Here is a 25,760-nt window from a genome sequence, read left to right as displayed (position 1 = left end):
TGAGCATTACCAGGATGACACACGACTCTTTGGAGGTACTCGCCCTCAGTCTTTTCCTCTCCTATCAGCTGCTGTCATTTATCCGCAGGCATTAAGTGCAGCGCCTCGCTTTCTCTTTGGGTCCCGCCCTCCACCAAGAGCATTGATTACAATACACAGAACAATACTTGACACCGCTCGAGAACTAAAGACGCACATTCAACTTCACACACGTCATCCTTTCAGTTATGTGTCTACACACACATAAACAGTCCCTGTGTCTTTCTGTTCACACTGTGAACTACAAACTAAAATGGGTTTCATTAGACAAAATATCCACCTGTCATTGTCTTGTGTTTTGTGTTTGATGCTGTATGTTCATCCATCATTGTTCAATGTCATGGTCCTGTACTCATTTAACAATATCTTTAGCTCACACATTCTAAATGTACATTACTCAACTATTTCGACAATCTCGTGTCTTTGCATGTTTATTTTCTTTCATTTTTTTTTTCCCGCAGCCTACATAGAGGATGTGGCACGTTGTGTCGACCAGAGCAAACGCCTCATTATTGTCATGACACCCAACTATGTGGTGCGGCGAGGGTGGAGCATCTTTGAGCTGGAGACGCGGCTGCGCAACATGCTGGTGACTGGCGAGATCAAAGTCATCCTGATCGAGTGCGCCGAGTTGCGCGGCATCATGAACTACCAGGAGGTAGAGGCGCTTAAGCATACCATTAAAACCCTCACTGTCATCAAGTGGCGCGGCCCCAAGAGCAACAAGCTCAACTCCAAGTTCTGGAAGCAGCTGCAGTACGAGATGCCATTCAGGCGCACAGTCCCCATGCTCACCCACGAGGCAGCGCTGGACGTCAGCGAGCAGGGCCCCTTTGGAGAGCTGCAGACCGTCTCTGCCATCTCCATGGCAGCCGCCACTTCCACCGCCATGGCCACCGCCCACCCAGAGCTGCGTTCCTCTTTCCACAACACCTACCACACCACCATGAGGCAGAAACACTACTACCGCAGCTACGAGTATGACCTACCCCCAGGAGGCACCCTACCACCTCTCTCTTCTCTGGGGAACCAGCACACCTACTGCAACATCCCACTGACACTGCTGAACGGACAGAGGCCTCCCGGGAAGAGTCGAGAGCACAGCCTGGAGGAGGCACATGCTAACAACGCCATGCTCCCTCTGCTGCCAAGAGAAACGAGCATCTCCAGCGTCATCTGGTAATGGTGGACAGGCTCAGCATCCGCTGTAGGAAGATCAGTCAGGCTTGGAAGTGGCTGGGCTCAGTCCGGTAGCTCTAAGGAACACAGTTCATGGTCATGATTTTGGTGAAAAGTGTTTTGGATCCATTTGGTTCCAACTGTTGTCAACTAGCAGCCAGTAATGGAGATACGGCAGGTTTTTGGACACTGCTACCCTTGTTTTTTTTTCAAGAGGACAGCACCTGTGTTACAGGGGATGTTTTCTATGTGAACCTGCAGGAGATATCACGAAAACATTGTTTCATCAACTAGTGAGAGACGGACTCGCAAGAACTCCACATTAAAGAACCAACATGCTATGGCAGTTGCGCACACACATGCATACTCAAACACTCACAAATGTCCATACATACAAACACAAGGAAAACAGGGTCTTGTACATATATTTCAATTTATTTGTAGCATCAGTGTTTTCCTGTTTTGTTCTTTTGTTTGTTTTATTCAATCATTTTTGTTGCCTTCTCTACCGTAGGACTTTGCTTTAACTTGTTACACAGAGTTGTATATTTTTTATTGTTTTCTCTTTTTAGTTTTTTAGTTTTCTCTTATTTCACCACGCTTCTTTGGAAAGGCAGTATGTCCACGTACCTGCGCTGTCGTGTTTTTTGTCCGTTTGTTTGTTTTTAAATCTTTGTGTAGTTTAAGCGAACATTTTTTAACACCTTTGGAATTGCCTGGACATTTCAGGAGCTTCAAGGAGCTGAAAATTTTTTTGTTTACCTGTAAAAGGTGTATCTAGTTTAAAAGGAAACTCTCTTTTGAAAAATCATAGAATATGCAAAAAGAAGGAGGAGCCGGTGAAAATACACCGTCCTGTGAGATCGAGAAGGTGGAGCGGTTGGGGGGCAGTGCTAGTCCTCTCCAATCTGATAGACCGGTAGACTGGCAGATCTCTCTCTAAAGCTTCATATTTTCTATTGAAACAAGCAGCCTTGCTGTTTTAGAGTGATAGTGAAATGCCTCACCTTAAAAAGAAATCTGTAGATTATTTTAAAAAGAATTATATTTTTATAACAGAAAAGAGTTTGCTTGAGAAGTCATACTTATTTGCATTTCATCTACCATAGAAAGGGGATTTGTGTATAAGTGTTATGCTGGTTTTGTATCCTTGCAATGTGGTTCCTGGTTTGTTAAGAAATTAAGGTGGCTTTTGAGTCCCCCATGAAAAAATAGGTCCTCTACTGTTCTAGATTCAAAAGTAAAGCATTTTCAATGTTTTGGTTTTTAAAACACAATATTATTCCCATCTTGATAATTACTTTGGTTCATATGGATAGTTCATGTTTAAGAAAGAAAAGAAAACATTTGTGTTTTGAAAGACTTTTTAAATATATTTGAAGGTGTGATTTTTGAGTATGCATAGCAAATAGATATGTATTCTATATATAATATAGATATTTATATAAATATATAAACACGATTTTCACTTGGAAAGAAATGTCTATCTTTATAGAAACACAATCATCATCAGTTGCCCTTACTTTCTCACTGCACATTAAAAACATTGATTTCCTTTTGATGTTTTTTCTTTTGCGTCCAAGTTTGACTGATTGTTGTCAGTAATTTCTAACACCCATTACGCATTCAATTACTCTCTAATAGTCACATTAATGGCAACTTCATCGCTCTATACGACTGCTTTGTGATGTCTATGGCAGTCAACTAATGGGTTGAAAAGTGACTTTGTCAGCTGAATCAGTGATCCGGCTAGAAGATCAGACTCAGGGAAAATGAATAAGCATCATGGTCTCCAGATACTGATGATATTCCTTTAAACACTCAAAACACTCAACAAAACTGCGCCCTCAGCTGCCAGCTTCTGTTGCGGTGCCCAACTCAACAAGACCATGGTAGTACTAAACAGCTGGAAAACAGTGTGTGCTTGAACATACAGCCTTTTTCACGCCACCTGCTCTCTCCGATTATTGTCTTAAATAATTACACAGAGAATTAATTTTAATTCAAAAACCAAAAACAAACCTTTAAGGGGACAGTTTGAAATGTGCTTTGCAAACAGTGATGCTTGGGGGGGGGTATACTATACTGTACCCGGAGGTGATTAGGACAGAGCTAATGTTCAGATGTATGTTTTGACTGTTTGTGTTCTTCTCTTCCAATTATTCTTTCGCTTTCAAGAAAAAAAAATAACACAATATTACAATCTGTACAGCAGACTGTCAATAAAGGGGTAAAATGAGAGAGGGCGGCAATCAGACAGCACGCAATAATGGAGCTTATTACAGGAATTTGACAAAAAAAAAATGTGCCGATAAGGGGGGGGTCATAGAATGCAGACATATAATAGCCATTTCCCTGGTTCAATACTGGAGGGGGGCATTTATTGCATGGCATCTCCCTTGCGTTTTCCCTATCTGTCTAGCCTGTCAGATAGGAGCAGAAACACACGAAAGAGATTATTTTTATTATTATATTATAATTTGCGCTGATATAAGCCAAATATATTTTGGCCTAAAGCCAAGGAGTCTTTTGCCCACAACAGTGTTTGAGCGCTGCCAAACAGTGCCATCTCCTGGGGATAAACTACCTACAAGGGTAGTTTGGGATTGAACACTGGTAAACACAGAAACAGAAAACACATTTACTGATTCTCTGTCAACCCCAGGAGAGAACAGAGAAAAAGAGAAACTGGGGCAGGGAAAAAAGACAGGGGCAGGCAGAGTTAAAAGGCAAAGGAAGGGATAAATTGAGTGAAAGACTGAGTTTGTCACCATAGAAGAAAGACGATGGACATTTTTGTTCGTGCAAGGGTGCACAGAAGGGGCTGTTAAGCTCAGATGGTTTGAAACTATGCAAACACAAAGAACGAAAAAGTTATAGGAGTCCACTGGAATTTACTTTGGCTTTTCTTTTTTTCTTTTTTAAATCAAAGATGCCAACAGTTGAAGGCATGCACACATGCAATGACGCACAACATGTTGTCAACCCCAAGTAGAGCTGGTGACTGTTGCATGTTGGCAGCCTCCAACCAGACAGCTGGAGTTTTATTAGCAGACACAAGATTAATAGAGTCTTTATTACCCGGAGCAATTAAGGACTTAATTGGAGAGAAAATAGGCCCCATCAAAAGGGAACATGTAGAGGAAGGCAGACAGGAATAAGAATATCTTCACAACAGCGTCCACAGTGTGTGTGTGTGTGTGTGTGTGTGTGTGTGTGTGTGTGTCATTTTAGTCTTTTCCTGCAGTGTCTTATCAGACCGTCGGGAGGTTTTTGAGAATTATCAGTAATGTGCTCACATGAACAACAACTGGTATTTCATGTTTTCATGGCCCTGCTTACTTTTGTCTGCACCTGTTTTGTTTCGGTGTCATACCATTTCCACTGCAGCCGGTTAATCTGTACTGAATCAGAATACAAATAGCACAGAAGCAAAGCCATTGCTAACTTGTGTTGAAAAAATCGAATTCGATTTGATAAAATTGCTGGCATATCATTTTTGTTGTTCTGTCCAGTTGTCGTAACTACCAAACAGCAGATACTCTGGCAGATAACGCAGCCAATCTTTTGAGTTCACAATAAAACGTAGAGCATTGGTTAATGGAGAGATCCCTGACAAGCTCTACTCGGTCAGTCCTATCAAACACACCCATCAGGGATAGAAATGTTGCTGATACCGTTGTTCTCATCACACCTTTTCACTCTACATCAAAGAGCTGGTTAAGGCTGTTGCTGGGTGAAACCCTCCTGCTTTGTGACTTTAAAAACAATATGCCTCCTCCTGACCTGCGCTCTCCACCTCTTCTAAACTCTCGGCTCACACACACACACACACACACACACACCCCCAGTCAGCTTCCATGTGCTGTTGCACAGCCGCCGATGGCAATGCTCCCAGTTTTAATGTGTACGCAGAAAGGAGGTCAATTCATGCTCCGGTGCTTCTCTGACGGAGAGAGAAAATGTTCTGTAATTTTCCTTTCAGCAGAGAAGATGTATGTCTATCTCTGTCTCTGTCTTTCTATCTCAATTTCACTTCCTCTTCTTTATTTGGGTACAGTGGTGGAGAGTAACTAAGAACTCGAGTACTGTGCATGAGTGCAATTGTGAGTCTTGTGTACTTTACTTGAGTATTTCTACTTGTGCTCCACTACATTTCAAAGGCAATTATTGTACTTTTCACCCCAAATGATAAATGTATTTACTTTAGTTACTTTTAGTTATTTGATTATGTGATGACCAGTTACTTTTCAGGTTCAGATTAATAATGCAAAATATAATCAACAAACAAATTATGATGTGTTATTATAAGTTCAAAGATGATAAGACACAAGCTACCCAGAGGTAGATAAAGTAGTTAAAATTAGCCCCACCTTTACCAACTGCACCGTGAAAGTGATGTACACATTAATTCGTCAATAGTTATAATCTGACAATATAATACACATTATTCTGAAATTAGCCATTCTGCATAATGAGTACTTTTACTTTTGGTACTTTAAGTATATATTTAAGATAATACATCTGTGCTTTTGCTTAAGTAAAATTTTTGAATGCAGGACAGAATGAATGGAACCTAAAGCTGGGTGATGATGCCATAAGCCTAATGTAACTGTCATTGCCTCTATGTGAAGGCTCCGGATGCTTTTCCTCTGCAGATCACAGACAGATTTTTTTTTTTTTTTTTCTTCTTCTCTCATGTGAAAGTCCTCCATCCTTCCCCAAGGTCCTTTACGTTAAGGGCATTTTAGTCTGCATCCACAAAATTCCACACTCTAATGGCCAGAGTTAAGAGGGACACGTAGAACATTACCGCTTTTACTACACCATCTCTGCACCTCTGTGTGTGTGTGTGTGTGTGTGTGTGTGTGTGTGTGTGTTTTTTGGTGGATGGGGGCGGGTGGATGCCTGTGCACAGCACAATTGCCGCGGCTGGAATACTGTTGCACTCTGGTGGTCTATCCTGGCATTTCACCAGTATTTAAAAGAACCAGTCGCAGACCCTGGCAAACTCTTGAACTCTCGGACTCCCCTGCCGTGCCGGACAGTGAACAGCTGGCGTGAACCGCCGGACCGCAGCATTCCCGCCCTCGTTGACCTAATAAAAGCTCTATCGAGAGCTTCTGTAAACGGTAGCTGACACGAATCAGTTTGAGCCCGATCTTTCAAGGTGATACACGTCAGATTTGTAAGTAGCCCAAGCCGCAGTTATCACTATTTATGTACTGGGACAAATTATCTTCTACATGAGACGATTTCACACTTTGCCCCACTGGAAAGTGTGTCTGCAATGACAGAGCTGATATCACACACACACAATTGTAGAAGTACAGTAAAAAAAAAAAAAAAAAAAAACAGCTGAGAGAGTATTCTTTTTATTATAGAAAAATAGTATATATAAAAACAAATAAATAATGAATTCCAGCAGCTGCTTTGTATTTTTCCTCTATTATAACAACTCTTACCCTCGACGCGCTCTCTGTCATTCTCTCACGCGCACACACTGTCTCTCGCCCGTGCCGGTCGTTTCACAGCCTTTGAAGATCTCCCACACACCAGTAGCCGTAAACTCTGTGCCTCGTGTCATTCTTCACCCGCCCTCACTCCCCACCCCCCCCAAAAAAAGAGCTTGGAGCTTTTCGGTCCGCCCGGCAGCCGGGTCTGCTAAATTCACCCCGGACCTACTTCCCGTAGAACATCTCCATGAGCACCTCCTCTATGCTGACGGTCCCGATGACGGGTCTGAAGAAGAGCTGGGCGACCACCGGCGGGCTGATGGCCCTCAGCATGGACAGGGCGATGAGCAGCTTGGCGAAGCGCGTCGTGTCCTCGGGGTGGATCAGCCGGACGTGCTCGTTCAGAGCCTGGTGCGCCTCCCGGCGCAGCGACTGGATGTAGTGGAGGCAGCGCAGGCCCTCCAGATCTGGGGTCGACAAAGAGGACAGGGGCGGGGACGGAGGGCGATGGGGAGGGAGAGAGCGGAGGGGAAAAGTTCAGCTGAGAGACTACGGTAAATCCAAACTCCTAAATGTGAAATGACAACACCTGGACCGTTAACCGTATCTAGATTAATGGCACCTTTCATCCCGTTTCAATGATACATAGGTTACTGGCAGAAAACGTGGCTGTCTTTAGGGCACATGCACTAAATAGGTTATGCTGCTTGTCAATACATATGAGGCCCATAGTTTCCAAGTTAAAAAAAAATAACTTCTGACAACTACACATAACAGCTAATCAAGAAACGTATTTTAATGGCACACTTTGTACGGTGCTCTAACAGTCTGCACTCATAGGTCAGCCCCGTGCCACCTGTGTTGAACACGTTTTGACGCGCAGGTACGAAAACAGTGACCCACCTGGGTCGAACAGCACGGCTCCTTTCAGATACGCATACTCCTTGGTACTGATATCCACACTCCAGCACTTCTTCAGGAAAGCTTTGATAGCCTCGATATCTACGACAGAGACGCCGGCTGCCCCTCTGCTCTGACCGGCCGGAAACTCGCTCTGCCTGTCCGGTAAGCCCGTGAGGATGCGCTGCAGCATGCTGGGCTCCACGGTCTCCGCGGTGTCAAAGTCCACCCGGTCTTGTGCGAGCCCCAGCACGAGCAGGGGCGCCCAGCCGCTCCGGATCAGCAGCAGCTGGTCGTCCTCCGGCAGCTCACGAAAACAGGGGACGTTTTTCACGAAGCGCAGCGTCTTCACCAGGACCGCGGACGCGGCTTTGCACGTCACCTGCGGGGAGCGGAGGATACCTCGGCGCCGAGTCGAGCCGCAGGAGCAAGCCTGCTGCCGGAGCTCCTGCAGCGAGGCTGGGGCGGAGGAGGAGGAAGTCTTGTGGAACAAGTGTGGCAGCGTTTGTTGTTGTTGTTGTTGTTGTTGGGGAAGTTGTTGCTGCTGCTGCTGCTGCTGCTGCTGCTGCCGCTGCTCCTCCTCTGCGGTCGCAATGCTGTCACTCTTCAAAATGCTGTAGAGGATGCTGCTGCTGTTGTTTCGGCCGCTGGCACCCCGACAGCGGCAGCCCTCCAGCGTGGCCATGGCCGCTGGCCGCTCCACAGGGGCCGGAGCTCGGCGCGTCCCGCTGTCCGTTTGAAGCGCCGGAGGTCAGTGACACAGGTAGCGCTGTTTTCTTATCCCCTGATAGCCCCGACTGGAGGGCAGCACGTTTATATCAGCTCCCGTCCCGTCCCCGCGCTCGGAGAGCGTGTTCGGGCTCTCTGCATATTCCGCCTCCCCGGGCTCAGGCACCTCCTCCTTCCCCACCTCCTCCTCTTTTCTCTTCCCTCTGACACGCACTCCTTACAAACGCGCACCTTCCAGTGCTCCCGCGCGTCAAATGCACAGCACTGTGAAAAGGACGTTTTTACAAGAAAGCGCAACCGGCCAGTAATATAGTGTAACTCTCTTCTGATCACCCGTGGAAGGTTGTGAACGGCTCAAATGCAACATTTAAAGATGTGACCTTTCGGCCCTGGTGGCCCCATGTAGCCTGTCATGCATCAAACATCAGTAAAGGTGAACAGCAACAGAAAACGCGCCTGGTTCATTAACAGGTCTTGTTACTAATGGTGAGGGAGAAGGGAAAAGGAGGAGAGAGGCAGGGACAAACCAGGAATCAGAGCCCAGTTCTATTCTCAGCATTACCTTGACTCCCTGGCAGCGCTGTTTATCAGACAGGAGCTGGTAAAAAATATAGGCCAGCGACAGATCTGAAGGCTTAATTATTTTAGGGACAATTTATATGATTTTCTATGAGAAAGAAGCAGGAAGAGCTGAGCTGTGAAGGCCAGCCTCCAACCTTGATTCGGACACACTGATATTGATTTAACCGTGAAAACAGGGGCTGGTGAATTATGATGTCATGACTCAATGCTCTCCTTGCCTCTGTCACCGAAGGAGGATGGGGAGCAGCAGATAGAGGAGAGGGAGGGGGGGGTTGAAGAAGAGGAGGAGTGGAGGTCAGTGAATGAGAGACTGAGAAAGACGGCTCGGGATAAAGCAGATGAATTAGAGGTTTATCTTAATTGCTCCTAAGAGGGATCACAGGTTTGGGTTGACTGCTACCCGGGAGGGGGAGAGAGAGAGGGAGGGAGGGAGGAAGGGGGCTTTCGGAAAATCAGAAGTGATTGCAGAGGATATTAACCAGAAAGAAGCCGGGCAAAGACATTGTCAGAGTGACGACAATAGTGTAAGAATAATGCAAAAGTTTGGAGCCAATTTCCTGACTTTAGGTCCAAAGATTCAGGCAGTTCTGACGTAGCCACCAAACAAATAACCTCATACTGTCACACGGTCGTCTAGAAGGTTGTCTTTGGTGTAAAGAAAGGATGACATTGAGTGCATGGCGGCATTAATGAAACAGCAGTGAGCGGGACAGTTTCCCCTGCTCTGTTTCGTTGAAGGACACGGCTATGAATGGGAGCAGAATGAAAAACTTTTGCAGTAGTGTTACTACATTGTTCAGAGGCCAAATGTCTTTGTATTGATTTAGCCGAGAGAGAAAACAGAGAGATTTTTCACATGTTTATATCAAGGACACCGCAGGATAAACAGCCTTCACTCAGCCTGTCTCTTCTCCCGCTCAAGGCCCAGCCAGCGTAGGTTATAACAATCCTTCCGTCTCAAGGAGAGATTACATTATGTCTTGTTGCAAAAGCACAGAGTTGAAAAGAGAGCTACAGTGCTCTGTCACTCTTTGTCTTGTTCACAGGTCCTCCTTTTCTTCCTTTGTTTATCAAATACGCACATGGTGTTCTTAAGCAGCTCGCCATCTTCCCCCTGACAGAGCAAATAAAATATGTCTTGAAATTCTTCTTCAAAATCTTAAACCCCACTCATGGATGGATTACCAGACGGGCCAACAGAGGACAGGCCCAGGGGCCCCCTGATCTCTCTGGCCCCAGAGCCTCTGTATTGAATGACTGTTAGTATTTCTTGTTTGAACGTCATAGAGCTCAGTTAAAAGACACAAAAAGATGCAAAACAACCGGAAAGAGATGTGAAAAAAACCACAAAGAGTCAATGTGTCCCTTTCAGCGTGGGGGTCCAATATAAAGTAAAGTATTTGTAAAGTATTTTTCCAAATTTAAAGCTACTTTAAGGATAATCTTCAAGATTTCAGTCCTGGCTGATTCGATGAACAATATATTAATATTACTACCGCAAACACTCACCGAGCAGCTTCTGTGTCAAAAATACAAAAGGAGGAACAGCCGGTGCGTCTGTTTACAGCTCAGCCAAGCAAACTCATGTTGTTTCAATGAAAAAGTCAGTCAAAAAAGCAGGTGCAACCATGATCTGTTGTTATGCGAGACTCTCCCTCTGTAAAGAACGAGCCCACAGGTCGTCTGTGCAAGCCGTTCGGTCAGGTATGTTTTAATGTTGGGGGACGTCTAGGGGCCAAAATAATTATGAAGCGAGCAGAGGAGAAAGTTAGGCGACGTAGTGACAAAGTCCTTGTTAGGAGGAGGAGGAGGTTGGGTGGGATCGACACGCCGCCAACACATGCTGTCCACCTCCCGTCCGAAACTCTTTTATGACCATTCCTCAAATTTAGCCGTGTTTATTACTGTAACCACGACAACGAAGGCCCTCTAACCCCCAGGAGGTGCTTATTTTAACATTAAACTTAACCAAATCGTTTTTCGTGCCTGAATCCTAACCGAACCATAACTGTCCCACGTTGTTAAGCATGTGCTACCATGTCACTGCTACCATGACAACGAATGTCCAGTGCACTCCTACGGGTCACATCCAAGGATGGGGACGGGTGACCCGCAGTCATTCAGGTTGGAGGACTTGTGTCATGCAAGGGCGCAAGATGTTTTCCACACAAGAGCAGGGGCGCAGTCATCACGCTGAGGAGTGGGAGGAGTGCGGCCTGTCGCACACAGCGCGTCATCTAACAGCTCGCTGCTACTGCTCCTTCCTGTCACATTACTCCCTACAATATTTAAAATGATCCACTGTCGAAAAGATTGCTGGAAATGACCCTTGTCTTATTTTGCAGACGCATTTAAAACACAGTTCATAGTGTTTCGTAAACACTGTTAAGACTGACATTGTAGTTATTAGTTCAGATCATATTTCAAACAGCATCAAAATGTGTTGTTGTTTTTTTTTTATGGTCTTGAAGGTTTAGCTTTAACATCAAAAATATATACTGAATACTGGAGTCATTGCCAAAAAAAGTTTGCTTTCTAAAAACTATATCAAATAACGTAGTCAGAATCATGATATCAGCTTCCAAAGTTTAGTTCATTCTTTATTATCTCTGATATGGAGCAGACTCTTTCTTTGGCCCTGTGCCTGCTGGTCCCAAGCCAAGTTAAAACTGGTTCTGCATGGGGAGGCCCTCTCGCAGCCCTATCACATAACTTTAAAGATATCAGCATACTTCTCACAAAAACACAGCACCCTGTCAGCGTTTCGGTTTTTCCATAATTAGTAAACCCTCATGTTCTAGCATTACTGACTCAACTCGGTCACGTCTAAATTTACCAAACTATTCTGCTGCAAGATTGCTTATTCTGCCAGTGCTCTGAAATATCAGCACACACACGATCAAAAAGAAGTTACAATTATTTAAACCAAAAAAGTGAACTGTAAAAAGAAATGGATTCTTCAAGTGCACATGCATGCACACACACACGCACACGCACACACGTACACACGATCATCTGTGTGTGTGATCTGCACTTAAACAAATTGCTGTGACACCCAGACAGTCCGTGTCAGACAGCATTAGCCACGCTGCAGCTTTGTGTCTAGTGCTGAAATTTAGAGCAAGGTCATAACCCAAGAAGCTACTCAGACAAGGGGCGTGGGAATGTGGGAGCAACATGCAGAAATTAAGTTGGGGGGAAAAAAAAGACAGAGTAAATTACATCGCCTAAACTTCCCCTTAATCGGTCAGATTGTCTCGGTATCCATTAGGATCTTACCACGGGAAAGAGGAAATTCTTTTGTATCAGTGTTTAATCTATCTCCACAACTAATACTTTGAAACTCAGAACTTTTTCAGTATGTGGAGATTGCTCAGTATTTTCGATACAGTAAGAGAGTATTGTTATGTTATGTACTTTTGCAGCAGTGAGCATTTCCTGAAGGCTGATTGCACAAATGAAACTCTGAGGTTGCCGTGACCCGAGAAGACAGCTCTTTGGCAAATTCAGCCGAGCCGGCCTTGAAACACAAGTGTGGAGAATAACACAAGGTTTTTTACCAAACACTTGGGGCTTAGACACCCACAGATACTCCAAGACAGGTCTCAGAAACTTAAGAGGACAACTTTGTATGATTCAAGGCTTTGCATTAAATGGCTCCCCTGGAAAAGTCTTGTACTGCATTGTTTGTTGATTTGTTGGGCGCTCTTCTGGCGGTTGCTATAGTGACTGCCTCCATTTTCTCTCTGTGGCTGCTCACATAAAGGACCGTGGCCTTGTCTCCATAATAGTTACAAATTGAATACTGCACTTTCCAAGGACTAGTGTCACCAACTTACAGCACAGTGAAAGTGTATGAGTGTGTGTGTGTGTGTGTGTGTGTGTGTGTGTGTGTGTGTGTGTGTGTGTGTGTGTGTGTGTGTGTGTGTGTGTGTGTGTGTGTGTGTGTGTGTGTGCGTGTGTGTGTGTTTGTGTGTTGGAGAGGGGAAAAAAGAAGACAAGACATGCTAGATAAAAGTGAGGTAAAATTCAGGTTTTTTTTTTTAAACTTCGTTTTGATTTATTTTGTGAATCAGAGAATCCAAAACAGATAATAATGCATTTATAGAAACAGAGCAAACACTGAAATCACTGCAAAAAAACTAAATGTTAAAAGACACAACAAATTTTAAAAATGGTGGTCATATTAGAAAATCTCAGTACTCGATTTTCTCATCACAAGGAGACTACTGCTGTATAAAGTGATCAGTGATAGTCTCGTACACTCAGACCTGAGTATGTTTGGCATTTATTGGGGACTATTTTCAGCTGTGGATTAATACACATTTTTTTTCGTTCTGTGAGTATAACATACAAAGTGTATGTTGGATTGACTCAAAATAAACTACAGTGGCTAAAATATCACTGGATTTATATTATCTAAAGCAGGAGTCGGCAGTCATGTTTAGCTGCAGGCCAGTTTTTTTTTTCAGTGTCGGCCAACAAAGTTGTACAGCCAATGCAGCTCCATATGTTGTCAATATTTTAGTGAAGTATCTTATTTTTTCTTTTCTTTTTCTTACTTGTTAGTGCATGTCTTAGATTGCTACCTATTAGTGTTCAGGACGCAAATCATTAATTATATTTGTTGTATCAAGGTCATGATTATTGGGATTTACACAACCCTTTTACTTCTGTTGTTACCCACAGTAGATTTATGAAAATTATGCAAAAGGTTTGATGAAAACCATGACAAGGAAAACTTCAGCTTTCGTTCTTTAAGTTTCCAGATGGTAATACCTTGTCTGCGCTGGCCACGTAGAAAGGCCAGCGTGTTAGCGGCACGGCGGCTTCAGTCCTCCATCGGTGTCTACAGGGGAAGCATTCTGCCTCTGTATCATGGTGTGGTCACACACTTTTTGGCAGCACCGATAGCCCAATGCACAAGCACTTCAAGTATTGAACTATGATGATACCAGGTGATTGTACTGTGTATGGTGGACGGCGGGGGGGAAACCCTGTCCCTCTTCAAAGATGGCCTTTGGCATCGGATTTAAAATTTTATGGTTAATAAGATTAATACATCAGTTAATAAAAAGAGCTCAGGGATACAGAAAAGCCCTCTTTGAAAAAACACAGCTTTGACCAATGTTTACATGTGAACATCTCACTCACTGTGGGTAAACAGCACACACACACACACACAAACATAACACACACTTGTGATATGATGGTCCATAGTCTATTAGTCTCTCCTCTTGTAACAGTGTTCAAGGTCGGTATATAAACACAAGTTAACCCAGTGTACAACAAACAAAGCAGCAGATATGCTAGCTTTAAAGTTAGATACAAATGATTTTGCCATTTAAGCTTAAAACTGGTTCGGGCTCTAACATGTGATTCAATCTTGTGTATTGTGTGATGTTGTATAGCATTGTTTTGTCTTAACCTGCATGGGGACAGTAGTGGTTTGTGTTATTAACTCTGCAAGAGAGAGGTTAGAGGAAAATTTACATTTCTTAGAAATGAAACATATCTTAATCATTTTAATAACCTTAAAATTCTAAAAAATATATATATATATATATATATATATATAGGCTATAAATTAAACATGGTAAAATTAGAAATCCCAGAAGCAGTCAAAACTAAAAAAAATTTTTGTGTTCTGCAGAGAAATCTTAAGCTTGGAGACAGAGCTGTGTTGACCTCATTGACCTCATTTTATTGCCCTCACTTTTACTATACTTCCACTCCACTACATTTCAAAGGGAAATATTGTACTTTCTTCTCAATTACATTTATCTTAAAGGTGTAGTTACCAGTTACTCAATTAAAAACATTGGATAAACTTTGTTTCTGATGTGACTATATATATTAAACCATGTGTTCCCAGTCTTTTTGGCTTGTGACCCCTTAAGGCGCAAAAGTTTAAGTCATATTGTTTCATATGTCTAAGACTTGTTAGCAGTTCCAACAAAGAGACATTTCCCCTCTGAGAAGTTCAGAGGGGAAATGTTTAATTCTCATTTAAATAATTGGTTGGGACTCAAAGACATAAAGTCATCCATTATGTCACAAAAAAGCAAAGATTAAAAAAGACAAAAATACATACAAATTTGTGCAGCATAACTTTGTTTTTTCTTCTTTCTTTTTTTTCCTCCAATTCATCTTCTCATGGCCCCTCGGATTTATCCTACAACCCTTCGGAGGGGCCTGCCCCCTATGTTGGGAATCACTGGACTAAAAACCCTAACTGTATATAAAGTAGTTAAAATTATCTGCACCTGGAACAGGTGCAACAATGAAATGCTGCTTACACATCAATGCACCAGTAACAGCTGGTAATAAGCTAATAATGTCATAGTAATAAAATAACACTTTAGGAGGGGCTTTTGTCTGCAGAACAAGTACTTTTAGTTTTGGTGCTTCAGTATATTTTTTTCTTAATGAGGTACTTTTAGTCAAGCAAGATTTGACGTGCTTTTTAGCTTGTATTAGTATCTTTACATTGTTGTATCGGTACTTTTACTTAAGTAAAGGATCTGAGTAACTCTTCCACCATCAGTTTTCTGATTTGTTACTTCTACGGTTATAGTTAGGAAACCATCAGTGTTGTGGTTAAAAGAAACCAAGGTGACTGTTGGATAAGAGGTACTTGAACTGCAGTCTCTTGTCAAAGTCACACGGGTCGTTGCCACAACCGTCCACTCCAACCTTCTTCCTTAGAAGTTTTGTGACAGTGTAACAACCTTACGCTATCTCTAAATTGGCTACTTAGAGAAGACGGTAAAAAAAACCCATCCAAATAATGAGCATTTTTGTAAAAATCCATCGGAATAGAAAGAGGAACACAAGCTGAAATAATGATTTTAACCTTGGTATTAAGGTACGCTTCAACTCAGATCCCTGTTGCGGGTGGATACAAGGAGTGATGAGGCACAGTGACATCCATTTGGGGCATGGTGCCCCACAGACTGAAGCCTCGGGCCACTCTCCGACTGAGCAGGGGAGTCTTGAGTTTAGCCAGACCACTTGGCAACCAGCTGCCAACAAGAACCACCTGTGTGTTAACACTGCATTTCACAGTGTCACACTATTTTCATCTTTTTATTGTGCAATGTTTACGACATGTGTCACATGAACACCAATTAAACCAGGTTGTCCTGCTTTATTTAATCATTCATTTATTAACCAAAAAATCTATAGGGAAAACTTATGGGGGATATGGTACATATGGTTCGCACCATCTAGTTCTGCCCATGGATGACTGAGATCTTCCTAGGTCATTTTCGTGTCATTTTCCCAGTGTACGAGTAGCTGACATGGGTTAGATGGGCACAAACCAGCTCTGCTCTCATCACAGGACCCACTCGAACATTGACCGAGTAATGAGGCAGACTGCTGCTCATTGACCTGAAATGAAGGATTACTTCAATTTTAAAGTCTTTAAAATCTAAAGGTCTGCTCTAAAATGATTTGTAAATATTAAATTAGGAGTTCGGAGGTTCGGAGGTTTCGTGACTGCAGCCCAAATGATGTCAGAAACTCAGCGTGGATGGGTTTTAGAAGCACACAAGATATTGAGGGTATAAGAATAGTAATGTTGGTGGCACGGTCACTCTCACTGTTTGTTTGTGAAGAGTAGCATCAGCTCTTATGGCCAAGGCTTTTAAACTTTTATACTGCATCCAAGCATACTGTATGGAAACTGTATTTATTTGAGCATGTATGTTCGTGTATGTTCTGTAACATTACGAGAGAACTTCTATTCATTTTAGGGAAAACCGATTGCCCAGAAATTCTTGTCTTATAAATAGTGACGAGTGTATGATAACGAAGCTTGTTTCACTCTCGTGAAAAAAGTTTCAATACGACGTGTTGGAGCTTGTGTCAAATGAAGAACACCATACGACTGATGACAGCGCTCCAAGCATCGCTGCTGCTTCAGGAAGTTCTTTATTCAGTTTGACATTTTTTGAAAACGTAACAATGGGTCGTAATGAGCTGTTTGCACAGACGACCTATGGGGTCGTTTTCTAGAGGAGGACAGTCTCAAAAGTAACATAAAGTCTGCATAAACCAATGCTGTGGCCACTTGCAGGCAGCCAAAACACAACACTGACAGACGCTCACCCTTAAGATGATACGGCACACACATGCAGCAAATACAGAGCAACATTAGCCTTTCATTTGAGTTGCATTTCTGGCCACCTGATGAGTCTAAGTCCAATGTTCACTCTCCCTTTAGCTCTGTTTTGATCTCCCAAGGGAAATATGTGGTTCTTTAGTTGCTAAAAGCTCCAATATGTTCACCAGCTGGTAACTCAGTAATGAACTACAGTGGCTGTTTAGGGCTTGGAAACAGTTGACTGCTGCAGCTGGAAATTAGGCTGATGAAACCAGTAAGACTGAACCAAAAAAACAGTTAAACAGTTAAAAACTCTGCAGTTCTTTAGCAGAAAATTCTCTGTGGGTTCATCACAATGAGCCTTGACCATTCACATCAAATAGTTTTTTAGATCCAATGTTAATATAAAAAATATTGATTATTAGCTTTAAATGATATATACCAAAAAGCACAAAACAGATGCACACAAAGTCAGATTTATAGGATTAAAGATAACCCATTATTACCCTTATCGTACCCATGCATGCACAAATACAGATAAACAGAACAGAATGCCGATAACACGAGGGAGTGAGCGAGGGGCTGTGCAGAGCCGGGACACTGCAGTTGTAATGTCCTTGTTGTGGATAAATTGTGTTTGGGACATGAACTAATTAGACAAGGTTGAGTGGGACCCTGGGGTGTTGGGTGGGTGGGGTGGGGGGGGTTAACGGGTAGGGTGGAGGGAGGAGAAGAAGGAGAGGCTGCCAAGGTCAAACCCTCAAGGGTGCATGTGCTACTGTATTCGTACAGCACAATAGCTACCCGGTGCCACACTGATGGGTTCAGTTCAATCAGTCTCCTAACTACTTGAAACCATCTTCATTTTGGCTGTACACATCTTCATTCCTGTTATTTCACTCTGTCTGTATTGTCACAGTAAGTCACAAAGCATTTATTCGACAGCAGCATTGTAAAAATACATTTAGACCAAACAGCGATTAAAATTCAGATTGTCTCACCTAACTCCTATATGCATATCCCATATTTATGTGCCCTCATCTCTCTTTTCCTTGCTTGTCCTTACCTTCTATCTTTGCTTATCCTTGCTGATCTGTTAATCTTATCCAAATACATGTCATTCAATGACGTAAATGTTCCTTTTTCATATGTATAGCCATTACTGACACCACATGTGAGATATGTGGTTAGGCTGCTGAGTGAAATATGAAATGCTGAAGCTAAGGAGAAATAATTTATGTCCCTCCTATCTCATTCTTTATTGGTCTCACAGTGACTACAGTATGAATATTTTACCTTACGGCATATCGAGGACAGGATCATGTTTGCATAAGGAGGTAAACTACGACACAAATAACAATGTTGGCATGCCAAGAAGAAGGTTAGGGTGAAGGGTGAGTGGAAAACAGGGAAATACATTGGTTGGTGAAACGGACATTAAGAATAAAACTAAAGGATATTAAGGAGTTTGACCGGTCTCTTTTTTCGTTGAGTGATAAAATGCTGCAAGATGAACGGCTCATTCTCATTCTCAAAATTTACAATAGATTCGTCGGTAAGGTATTCTTCATTTGAGACTTACAACTTTAAGATCCGCATTGCCTTAAAAATGCAATGCTTTCTATATTTTAATATGCCAACCTTAAAGTATTCACCTTTCTTCTTTTATGAAGCGCTGTGAAATTACTCTTCATCATCTTGGTTATTTTGTACAGCTTCATACAGGGCGCCTACTCCACCACCTGTCAGAGGGTGGTGAACATTCTACAAGCTACACCTTCATTTAAAGTGTTTTGGATAAATAGTATTTGAGAGAAGAGGGGGAAAGTATCTATTACTACTGTGTATGAATGAGATGGTCAAAGGGTTAAAGGTGCTATATCAAAATTTTTACTAGCGCTACATATGTTGCATATGTAGCGCTAGTAAAAATTTAGCAATAACAGCTGTTTACTTACTAGTCTGGAAGAAACGTTACTCCAACATTGGAAAACAACACAAATATTGACTCATATTTTGTTTTCTATTTCTATCCCTCATTTTCTTCTACTGGAGTTAGCACGCTAACAAGCTAGCCCCGTCCCAGCCAACCCGACTCGTCACTTTCTGATAGCGAGTCACCGTAGCGCCCAGTCTGCCCTGAAGAAGCAGCACTGCTCAGAGGACGCATTATAACCCCTTGTATTGTAAACTAAATGATGACTGAAGCTCTTGGTCTCTGACCATCACCACCACCCGCTCCCAGCAAGAAAGCACATTCGGCAGCAGAGAAAACTTACAAATAGCACCTTTAAGGCTGATGATAGTTTATATATTGCTTATTGTTAACAAATCCCATGAAAAGACTGAAACGAACAATGAATTAGTCCATCTCTAAGTACTTTTTGACCTCTTTACTCTGTCTGTGGCTCTCAGCCCCAAGCCCATTTGTCCCTACTGAAGACATAAATCTTTAAAAACAGGCCATGAATATATACAGTAGTTTCCTCACTCAAACAGGGGTAAACAGTGTATTTATCAGGGACTACTGTCAGCTGCTGATTTGGTGTTTATGGCAGAAGGATGGCGCCTTTGAGACTGACTCAAAATAAACTACAATGCCCATGTTCATCGTAATGTCAGCATGTTCAATGGTGTGGAACAACAGACGTGTTTGTAATAGTCTAAGGATGTCAAAAACGGAGGTCTAAGGCACGGCGTAATCAGATACATCCAGCTTTGGCCTTGATCTTTTAACAAGATTTGTCGGTAATAAGAAAAATATCGAATATATCGAATATCACCAGACTTATCTTTAGACCATTGATTTATGATAGTGATTTGTTCTGTACTGAACAAATCACTTTATTTCAATTTTTTAAGTGAAACTGCACATCAAACTTAAATTTCGATGCAAACGTGATTAACTGTGAGGTATTTATTACACCCGGAAAGGGTGTCATCAATTTGCACAGGCAGACCATTTGTCATATGAGTTTCTGTCTGACAGTTGGAGGCATAAGCCAAAACTAACTGTATATAAAGAAACTGTTTCACTGAACTGTTTCACTGAAACAGTTTCAGAACTGTCCGACATTGTTGTTCTGGACTGTATTTATGTCAGGAAACATCACTGACACCTCCCGGAAGTCAAGATATAGCAGTCTTTTAGTTCTCCCTCTTGTTAGACAGGAAGTTGTCAGTTAACGTGGAAACGTAGGGCAGAAGGCAGCAGTGTGGTTAATCCATTACCATCCTGTTTACCAATGTTTGTTAGATGCAATTTCCGAGAGTGCTCATGTTTATCAGTACTATCTTTGTAACTTTGATCGACATGTGAGCAAGATTGCGACTATACTTTAAGCAGAAAATCATGCATAAAGCTGGACAGATTGCTTGCATGCTTCCATAACTTTCAGCAACCACCAAAGGTTTTCCCATGTTGAACAATGGATGATTCTAGATTTCCAATGGTTGTCAGGTTTGGTGCATGCTGGCTGGGTTATCTAGTGAAGCCAGCACGACAAGCATAAAAATCTAACTTACCACTTGTAGATGCTAACTATCCAATATCCTCAACTGCACTGGCTTGAACAGCTCACCTACTAGTTAAGAAGTCAGTTTGTTTCCATTATCACAACATGAGGGTGGACACTGGTTTGATGCCGGCACCACTGGTTGCATCACTAGACCAACCATGACTACACACTTACACCCCCATGTGACACCATCATATAGAGCTTCTCATGCACGGGTTGTATCCCAGCCTCATCTGCTATTTCAGTATGCATCTGATTTATTTTCAGATGTCCTGTGTTGAATTTCCTGTCACTGCTTTGCATAGTGAGCTGCATATATAAAACACACTATGGCGTATTGGACCACAGGTCTATAACAGGTGAGATTTAGGTTAACACCAACTACTTACTGATGAAAGGGCCATATCTCGGTGGACAGACCCTTCCTGACAAGATATGTTGTAAGCATGGCTTGTCTACACAAAGCATTGCAGGGTCTTTACCTATGACAACTGACAGAGGTTTTGATGCATGTCACATGTCAGCCTTATTAATCTAATTCTAGATTATTTTATAACAAGAGGTTCTTTCCTATTACGATTTCTTCATTTCTACCTTTTCAAGTTCGTCCATTGGCCTTGCTTAACTGGATAAATAGCTTTAGGACACCATTCTGCCTCCTCTTTACAATCTATTTGTAACCACATAATTTTCCTCCCTTTTCAGGGTGTTGTTTTATATACATGTTTGCTTTTTTCCAAGGCCAAGGACTCCACTAAATGCCACTTGAGTTTGTTGAACTTCCTGTTTATAGGAGGCACACTTCAGCTTAGCTAATTTGACAGGCACTATGCGTCTTATATATGTGTCTATACTCACTAGATTTTCAAGACTTTCAACTAAAAATTCATGAGTTTATTTGGATCAGTCCAGTTAGACTGTAACAGGAAAGAACATCCTATACATTGACAAGATTTTCCGACAAAATTCTCAAAAACTCTAAAACTTCTTAAACTGATTCCCAGCAGTAAAGGCTGGATTACATGGCAGGCAACTGCCCCAGACTCTCAGGGGACCCAAAGGCTCAAGATTGATTGTTTGGCAATTATTATGTGATATTTCATTAACTGCAAATTTGTTTGACACTGAAAAACAGTATAAACAGAATTGAAAGGGGCCTTAAAGTGACACTATAAAGTCTAGTGTTTTGTAGAGGGGCTCCAATTTAAAATCTACTTCTAAAGCCTGTAATATTTCAGTATATATTGTCCTTATATGTTGCATATTCATAATTAAATGTATACGCAGTACAATTGCCACAAACTAAATGTATAAAGGTTGTATTTAATGTAATTAGTGTACTAATTACTACATTTGAAATGGGACGCCATCAGGGGCTCACTTCTCATTTTTGCCCTGAGGCCCCAAGACTGTTTAATCCGGCCCTGTCGGCAATAGGTAAACACTCACAATGGCAGCTCTTTAGCTTCTGCACCTCTTCAGTTCCTTTTTGTATAAAGCAATCAAGGATTAAATTTCACTAAAAGCTTTGGAAATTCAAACCCTAACTTCTTTTTTATGTGCCTCTTTTCATACAGTATTTCAATGTAATACAACTTCACGTACATGCGAGAGAGCTATTGTTTCTAACTTGCAGTGTAGTAGTGCACATAAACTTTTTATTTTTATTTTAAACATCTGCTTAACATTGGAATCAAAAGGAGAGCTCCTGTATGTATTTTGCATTTTATTCAAACCCATTAACGTTGAACTTTCTGTGGAGGTACAAGGTACCAGAACATTTATTAATTTTTGAACAGCTTTTATATGAGGAAGTAAAAGACAGTGTTTGAAAGGCAGAATTTTTAAGGGTGTGTAAAAATTGTGCACTTGAGCTCAAAGCGCCTGAACTTTGAGGCAATGTGAGGTTCAGTTCAATTCAGTTCAGATGTTTAACATTCCGCAAGCAAAAAATCTTTCTGCGGCACAGCATCACAGAAAATAAACAAAGAACACAGTAAGACAACTGAAACATTAAAAGTGACGGTAGGATACACAAAGTGAAGAATGAATAAATAAGAAAAACTGCAACAATAAGAATAGGTATACGATAAGATAATGTGTTGATTGCAGATTGGATAAAAGAAAACTTCGAGCTGTTTGACCTCATTTCAGAAACCTGTATCTCTGACCAGAAGGGAGGATATCAAATTCCTTAAAGAGATGAAGGTGCAGCTTTGAAATGATGGATTTAGCTTTCGATGGGACCTGCCGGATAAAAAAGGAGGCTTATGCTCTCCCCAGATTTTACATGCCATCTTGATGATGCCCAGTTGATTCCTGTTTTGCACATTTATACTCTCATACCAACAAATTGCTAAGAAGGTCAGGACTGATTCCTGTGGCTCCGATTGGACCTCATTGTTTGTCATATTGAACAAAAGCATCTGCCAAATGAATAAATGTAAATGTAAATGGATTTGTAAAATAACAACCTCAACTTTCTTCCAAAAACATTTAGCCTCCACAGAAAATACAGATTAAGTCTGATTCGTTCATAAAGGTCTGTTAACGACCATATGACGGTAGTTGCTGATTTATAGTATACAATGGAGCAGATAAAAACTAGAGACATAACACGGGATAAAAGATCAAGCCTGTCACAAACTCCAGTGATAATAATCATACTCCATTTGTCCTTACAAACAAGAACACCATGAGAACTTAGCATTGCTTCGAAAAGTAGAACTTCAACAATTTAATCCAGAAATATCACACAATTTCTAAAAAAAATGACCACTTTTTGCAAACTCATATGGGCAACAAGGTAAAATTTCGGTGATCCACAAATCAAAGTAGTGTTAAGACCACCAGAATCCAGTATAAACTCTCTGGTAAAGAAGAATAAACATGTGAGTGAATAAAAATCAGTTATTTTCCAGTCAGTTGCTTTATATATAGTCATGCATGGCCACATTATGTTTCCTAGCTCTTTGTGCACCAGATTCTGCTGTCCCGCTGTCTCTCAAGGTCTTTCTCAGTCTGCTCTAGCTTAGCCAAGGTCACCTGCTCCGCTGCAGGCTCCCTGCAACCTTGAGTGGCTAACTGACCGGGAAATGTGTGTTCTCCCGTTCCACCACCTACGTGTCTCAGTGTCAATCAGCCCAGATTCAGAGCAGGGCTGTCATTAAATGTTCCAGCATGATGCATCTTGGACATTAGGTCATTTCAGTAGATGTAATCTGGAAAAAAAAAGAAAGAAAAAAAAAAGAAACCTTTCCCTCAAGGCTGTCCAAGAAATTTGCAGTAAGAGCTCAGCTTCTGAACAAATGTTAATTGAATGAAGGGCCTTGATACACCAGCTGTAGTCTGAAAATCCTCAACCTGTGTGGTGTGAGTGTGTATGGCCATTGCATTTATCGAATATATGAAGCTATACATTGAAGTCTTAATGGGCAAAGGAGTTCATGAGTTAAAATTAAGATTGGAAATGTGTGTATGTTTGTGTTCGTGTGTATCCATGTCTAAGCCTGTAAAGAGCTCAAAGGATCTTGACTATCAATAGGCCTTGACAAATTCTGATAGGGGTTTTTAAATCACACAGTCACAATGGAAAAAATATACATAAGTAAACAGTATAGGACTGTTCCAATTAACAAGGCTACATTTAAAAAAGGCAAGCCACAGAGTGCTACAGAGCATTAAAGCCACAATAGTGAGAGTATCTAGGACCTTGGCTTTGATATGAAATCTTGTGGCCTTGCCTCTACCGCCCTACATGTTAAAAGCTCTTTGTGACAAGGAAATTACTTTATGAACCTCTGAAAGACACTCAAACACTTCACCCTCCCTCTTAGTTTCATTGGTAGACCATGAGAGAAGTGTGTTTTGGCCATTTTTATTTTAAATCACTGCCGCTTCAATTCGGTCCCTGCTCTTATTTCATGGCTTCTCCTTCCGCCTTTGACTTTAGTCTCAGACTTTTTCTTAGAAAAAACTACTACTAATTGAATTTAAAAATCATATTTGCCTTTCTATCTATATTGTATTTGCACCCAAATAAGTAAAACACAGTAAAATATTTGTTGCTCTGATGACAAGGAAAGTTGAATTATTTGCATAATATGTGTAATATAGTGAAGTTGAAGGTTTGTGTATGTAAGTAAGTGACTGCAGCATGTAGCCTTACCTTCATCCCTTCAAACAATTCTTAACCTCTGCTGGAAGAAGAGGTCTGTTTTTTATTTTTCCAAGGTCTGTGGAAAACAGTTTGTTTGAACACGCTCACACTGCCGGGCCTGGCACTGGGAGAATGATGTTTCTATGTGAGTGTGTTTTTGTTTAGGTCTTTAAGGACTCGGTTCCTTTAACGTGTACCTGGAATGTTCAATCCGGATAGGGGCAGAAATACCAAACATGTGTCTCTGTGGCCTTGAGACTTCACAGGGCTCCGACTCAGTGCTCAGCTCAGTAAACACGGTTTCCTCCTGTGGCTCTCTGTTTGGACAGGAAACAAGGAAGCTGATCAAACACTGACTCAGAAGGCCACGGCTGCATTGAGCTGGAATGGAGTCGCGGGTCTTTCAAAGCACTTTAAATAGAGGGAAATGTGGAAAAATAACACGTCACTTTTAATGTGCAAATCCACTGATTTACAGCCTTGCTGAGTGTCTCAATTGTGCTTGTGCAATAGTCTCTCCGGATAAATCACGCAGTGTAGATACCCTTATCTTCAGTTTGTATTTTGTTTACAAAGTAGAGGAAACAGTATCACAAACACCGTGTAAAATTTGGTGTCAGTGCCCGACTGCCTGCGGGCGACAGATTTACAGCCCAGTCCTAATGACATCATAGATTGGGAGCGGCAGGACACCGGTGATAGCAAGCATTAGCTGGACGGACAGACAGTGAGGAGAAGGGGGAATGAAGGAAAAGAGAGGAGCAGAAGGTGTGTGTCCAAGTCATCAAGGTTAATAAGTAAGGTGATAATGCTTCCCCCTTGTGACTGCTTGTTAAACTGCAGTCATTAATGACCATCATTTGCAGGGGAGCATGGGAATAAAAATACATGAGTGTATGTGTGTATTTAACTGATTTAATAGTGGCATTATATACTATCTGTATAAATGCAGAAGATCAATTCATTGCATTGGGCTTTGTAATGTACTTTTTATAAAAAATACTCTGCTTTGGTCAATCATTTGTGTCTGATATGGTTGTTCCACAAAACAAGTTCAATTTCTTGGTTAAAAAAATCCCCAAATTACA

The 25,760-nt window shown here is 41.8% G+C and overlaps 2 protein-coding genes across 5 annotated transcripts in view; one reads left to right on the top strand and one right to left on the bottom strand.

Moving 5' to 3' along the window:
- Positions 1–2,618, top strand: part of il1rapl1a (interleukin 1 receptor accessory protein-like 1a) — a 165,483-nt gene extending 162,865 nt beyond the window's left edge. For all 4 annotated transcript variants that reach the window (XM_040149368.1, XM_040149367.1, XM_040149369.1 and 1 more), the window contains one exon: positions 501–2,618. In XM_040149368.1, the coding sequence (XP_040005302.1) occupies positions 501–1,222 (722 nt within the window). In that variant the 3' untranslated portion in view covers positions 1,223–2,618. The remainder of the gene's footprint in view (positions 1–500) is intronic.
- A 4,027-nt stretch (positions 2,619–6,645) lies between these two features.
- nr0b1 (nuclear receptor subfamily 0, group B, member 1) lies at positions 6,646–8,416 on the bottom strand. The gene is made up of 2 exons (XM_040149371.1): positions 7,578–8,416; positions 6,646–7,141 (listed from the first exon to the last, which is right to left on the bottom strand). Exons 1-2 carry the CDS (start codon positions 8,257–8,259, stop codon positions 6,900–6,902), a joined length of 924 nt encoding a protein of 307 aa, XP_040005305.1. The 5' UTR covers positions 8,260–8,416; the 3' UTR covers positions 6,646–6,899.
- Positions 8,417–25,760: the final 17,344 nt, after the last annotated feature.

The sequence above is a fragment of the Xiphias gladius genome, chromosome 16 (assembly GCF_016859285.1).
Source record: "Xiphias gladius isolate SHS-SW01 ecotype Sanya breed wild chromosome 16, ASM1685928v1, whole genome shotgun sequence".
Classification (NCBI taxonomy): domain Eukaryota; kingdom Metazoa; phylum Chordata; class Actinopteri; order Istiophoriformes; family Xiphiidae; genus Xiphias; species Xiphias gladius.
This window is presented reverse-complemented; position numbering and strand designations above follow the sequence as displayed.

Coding starts and splice junctions, on each gene's coding strand:
- nr0b1 (XM_040149371.1), bottom strand. CDS start 8,259: ATGGCCACGCTGGAGGGCTGCCGCTGTCGGGGTGCCAGCGGCCGAAAC. Junction 7,142..7,577: donor AGCCGTGCTGTTCGACCCAG/GTGGGTCACTGT, acceptor TGTCGACCCCAG/ATCTGGAGGGCCTGCGCTGC.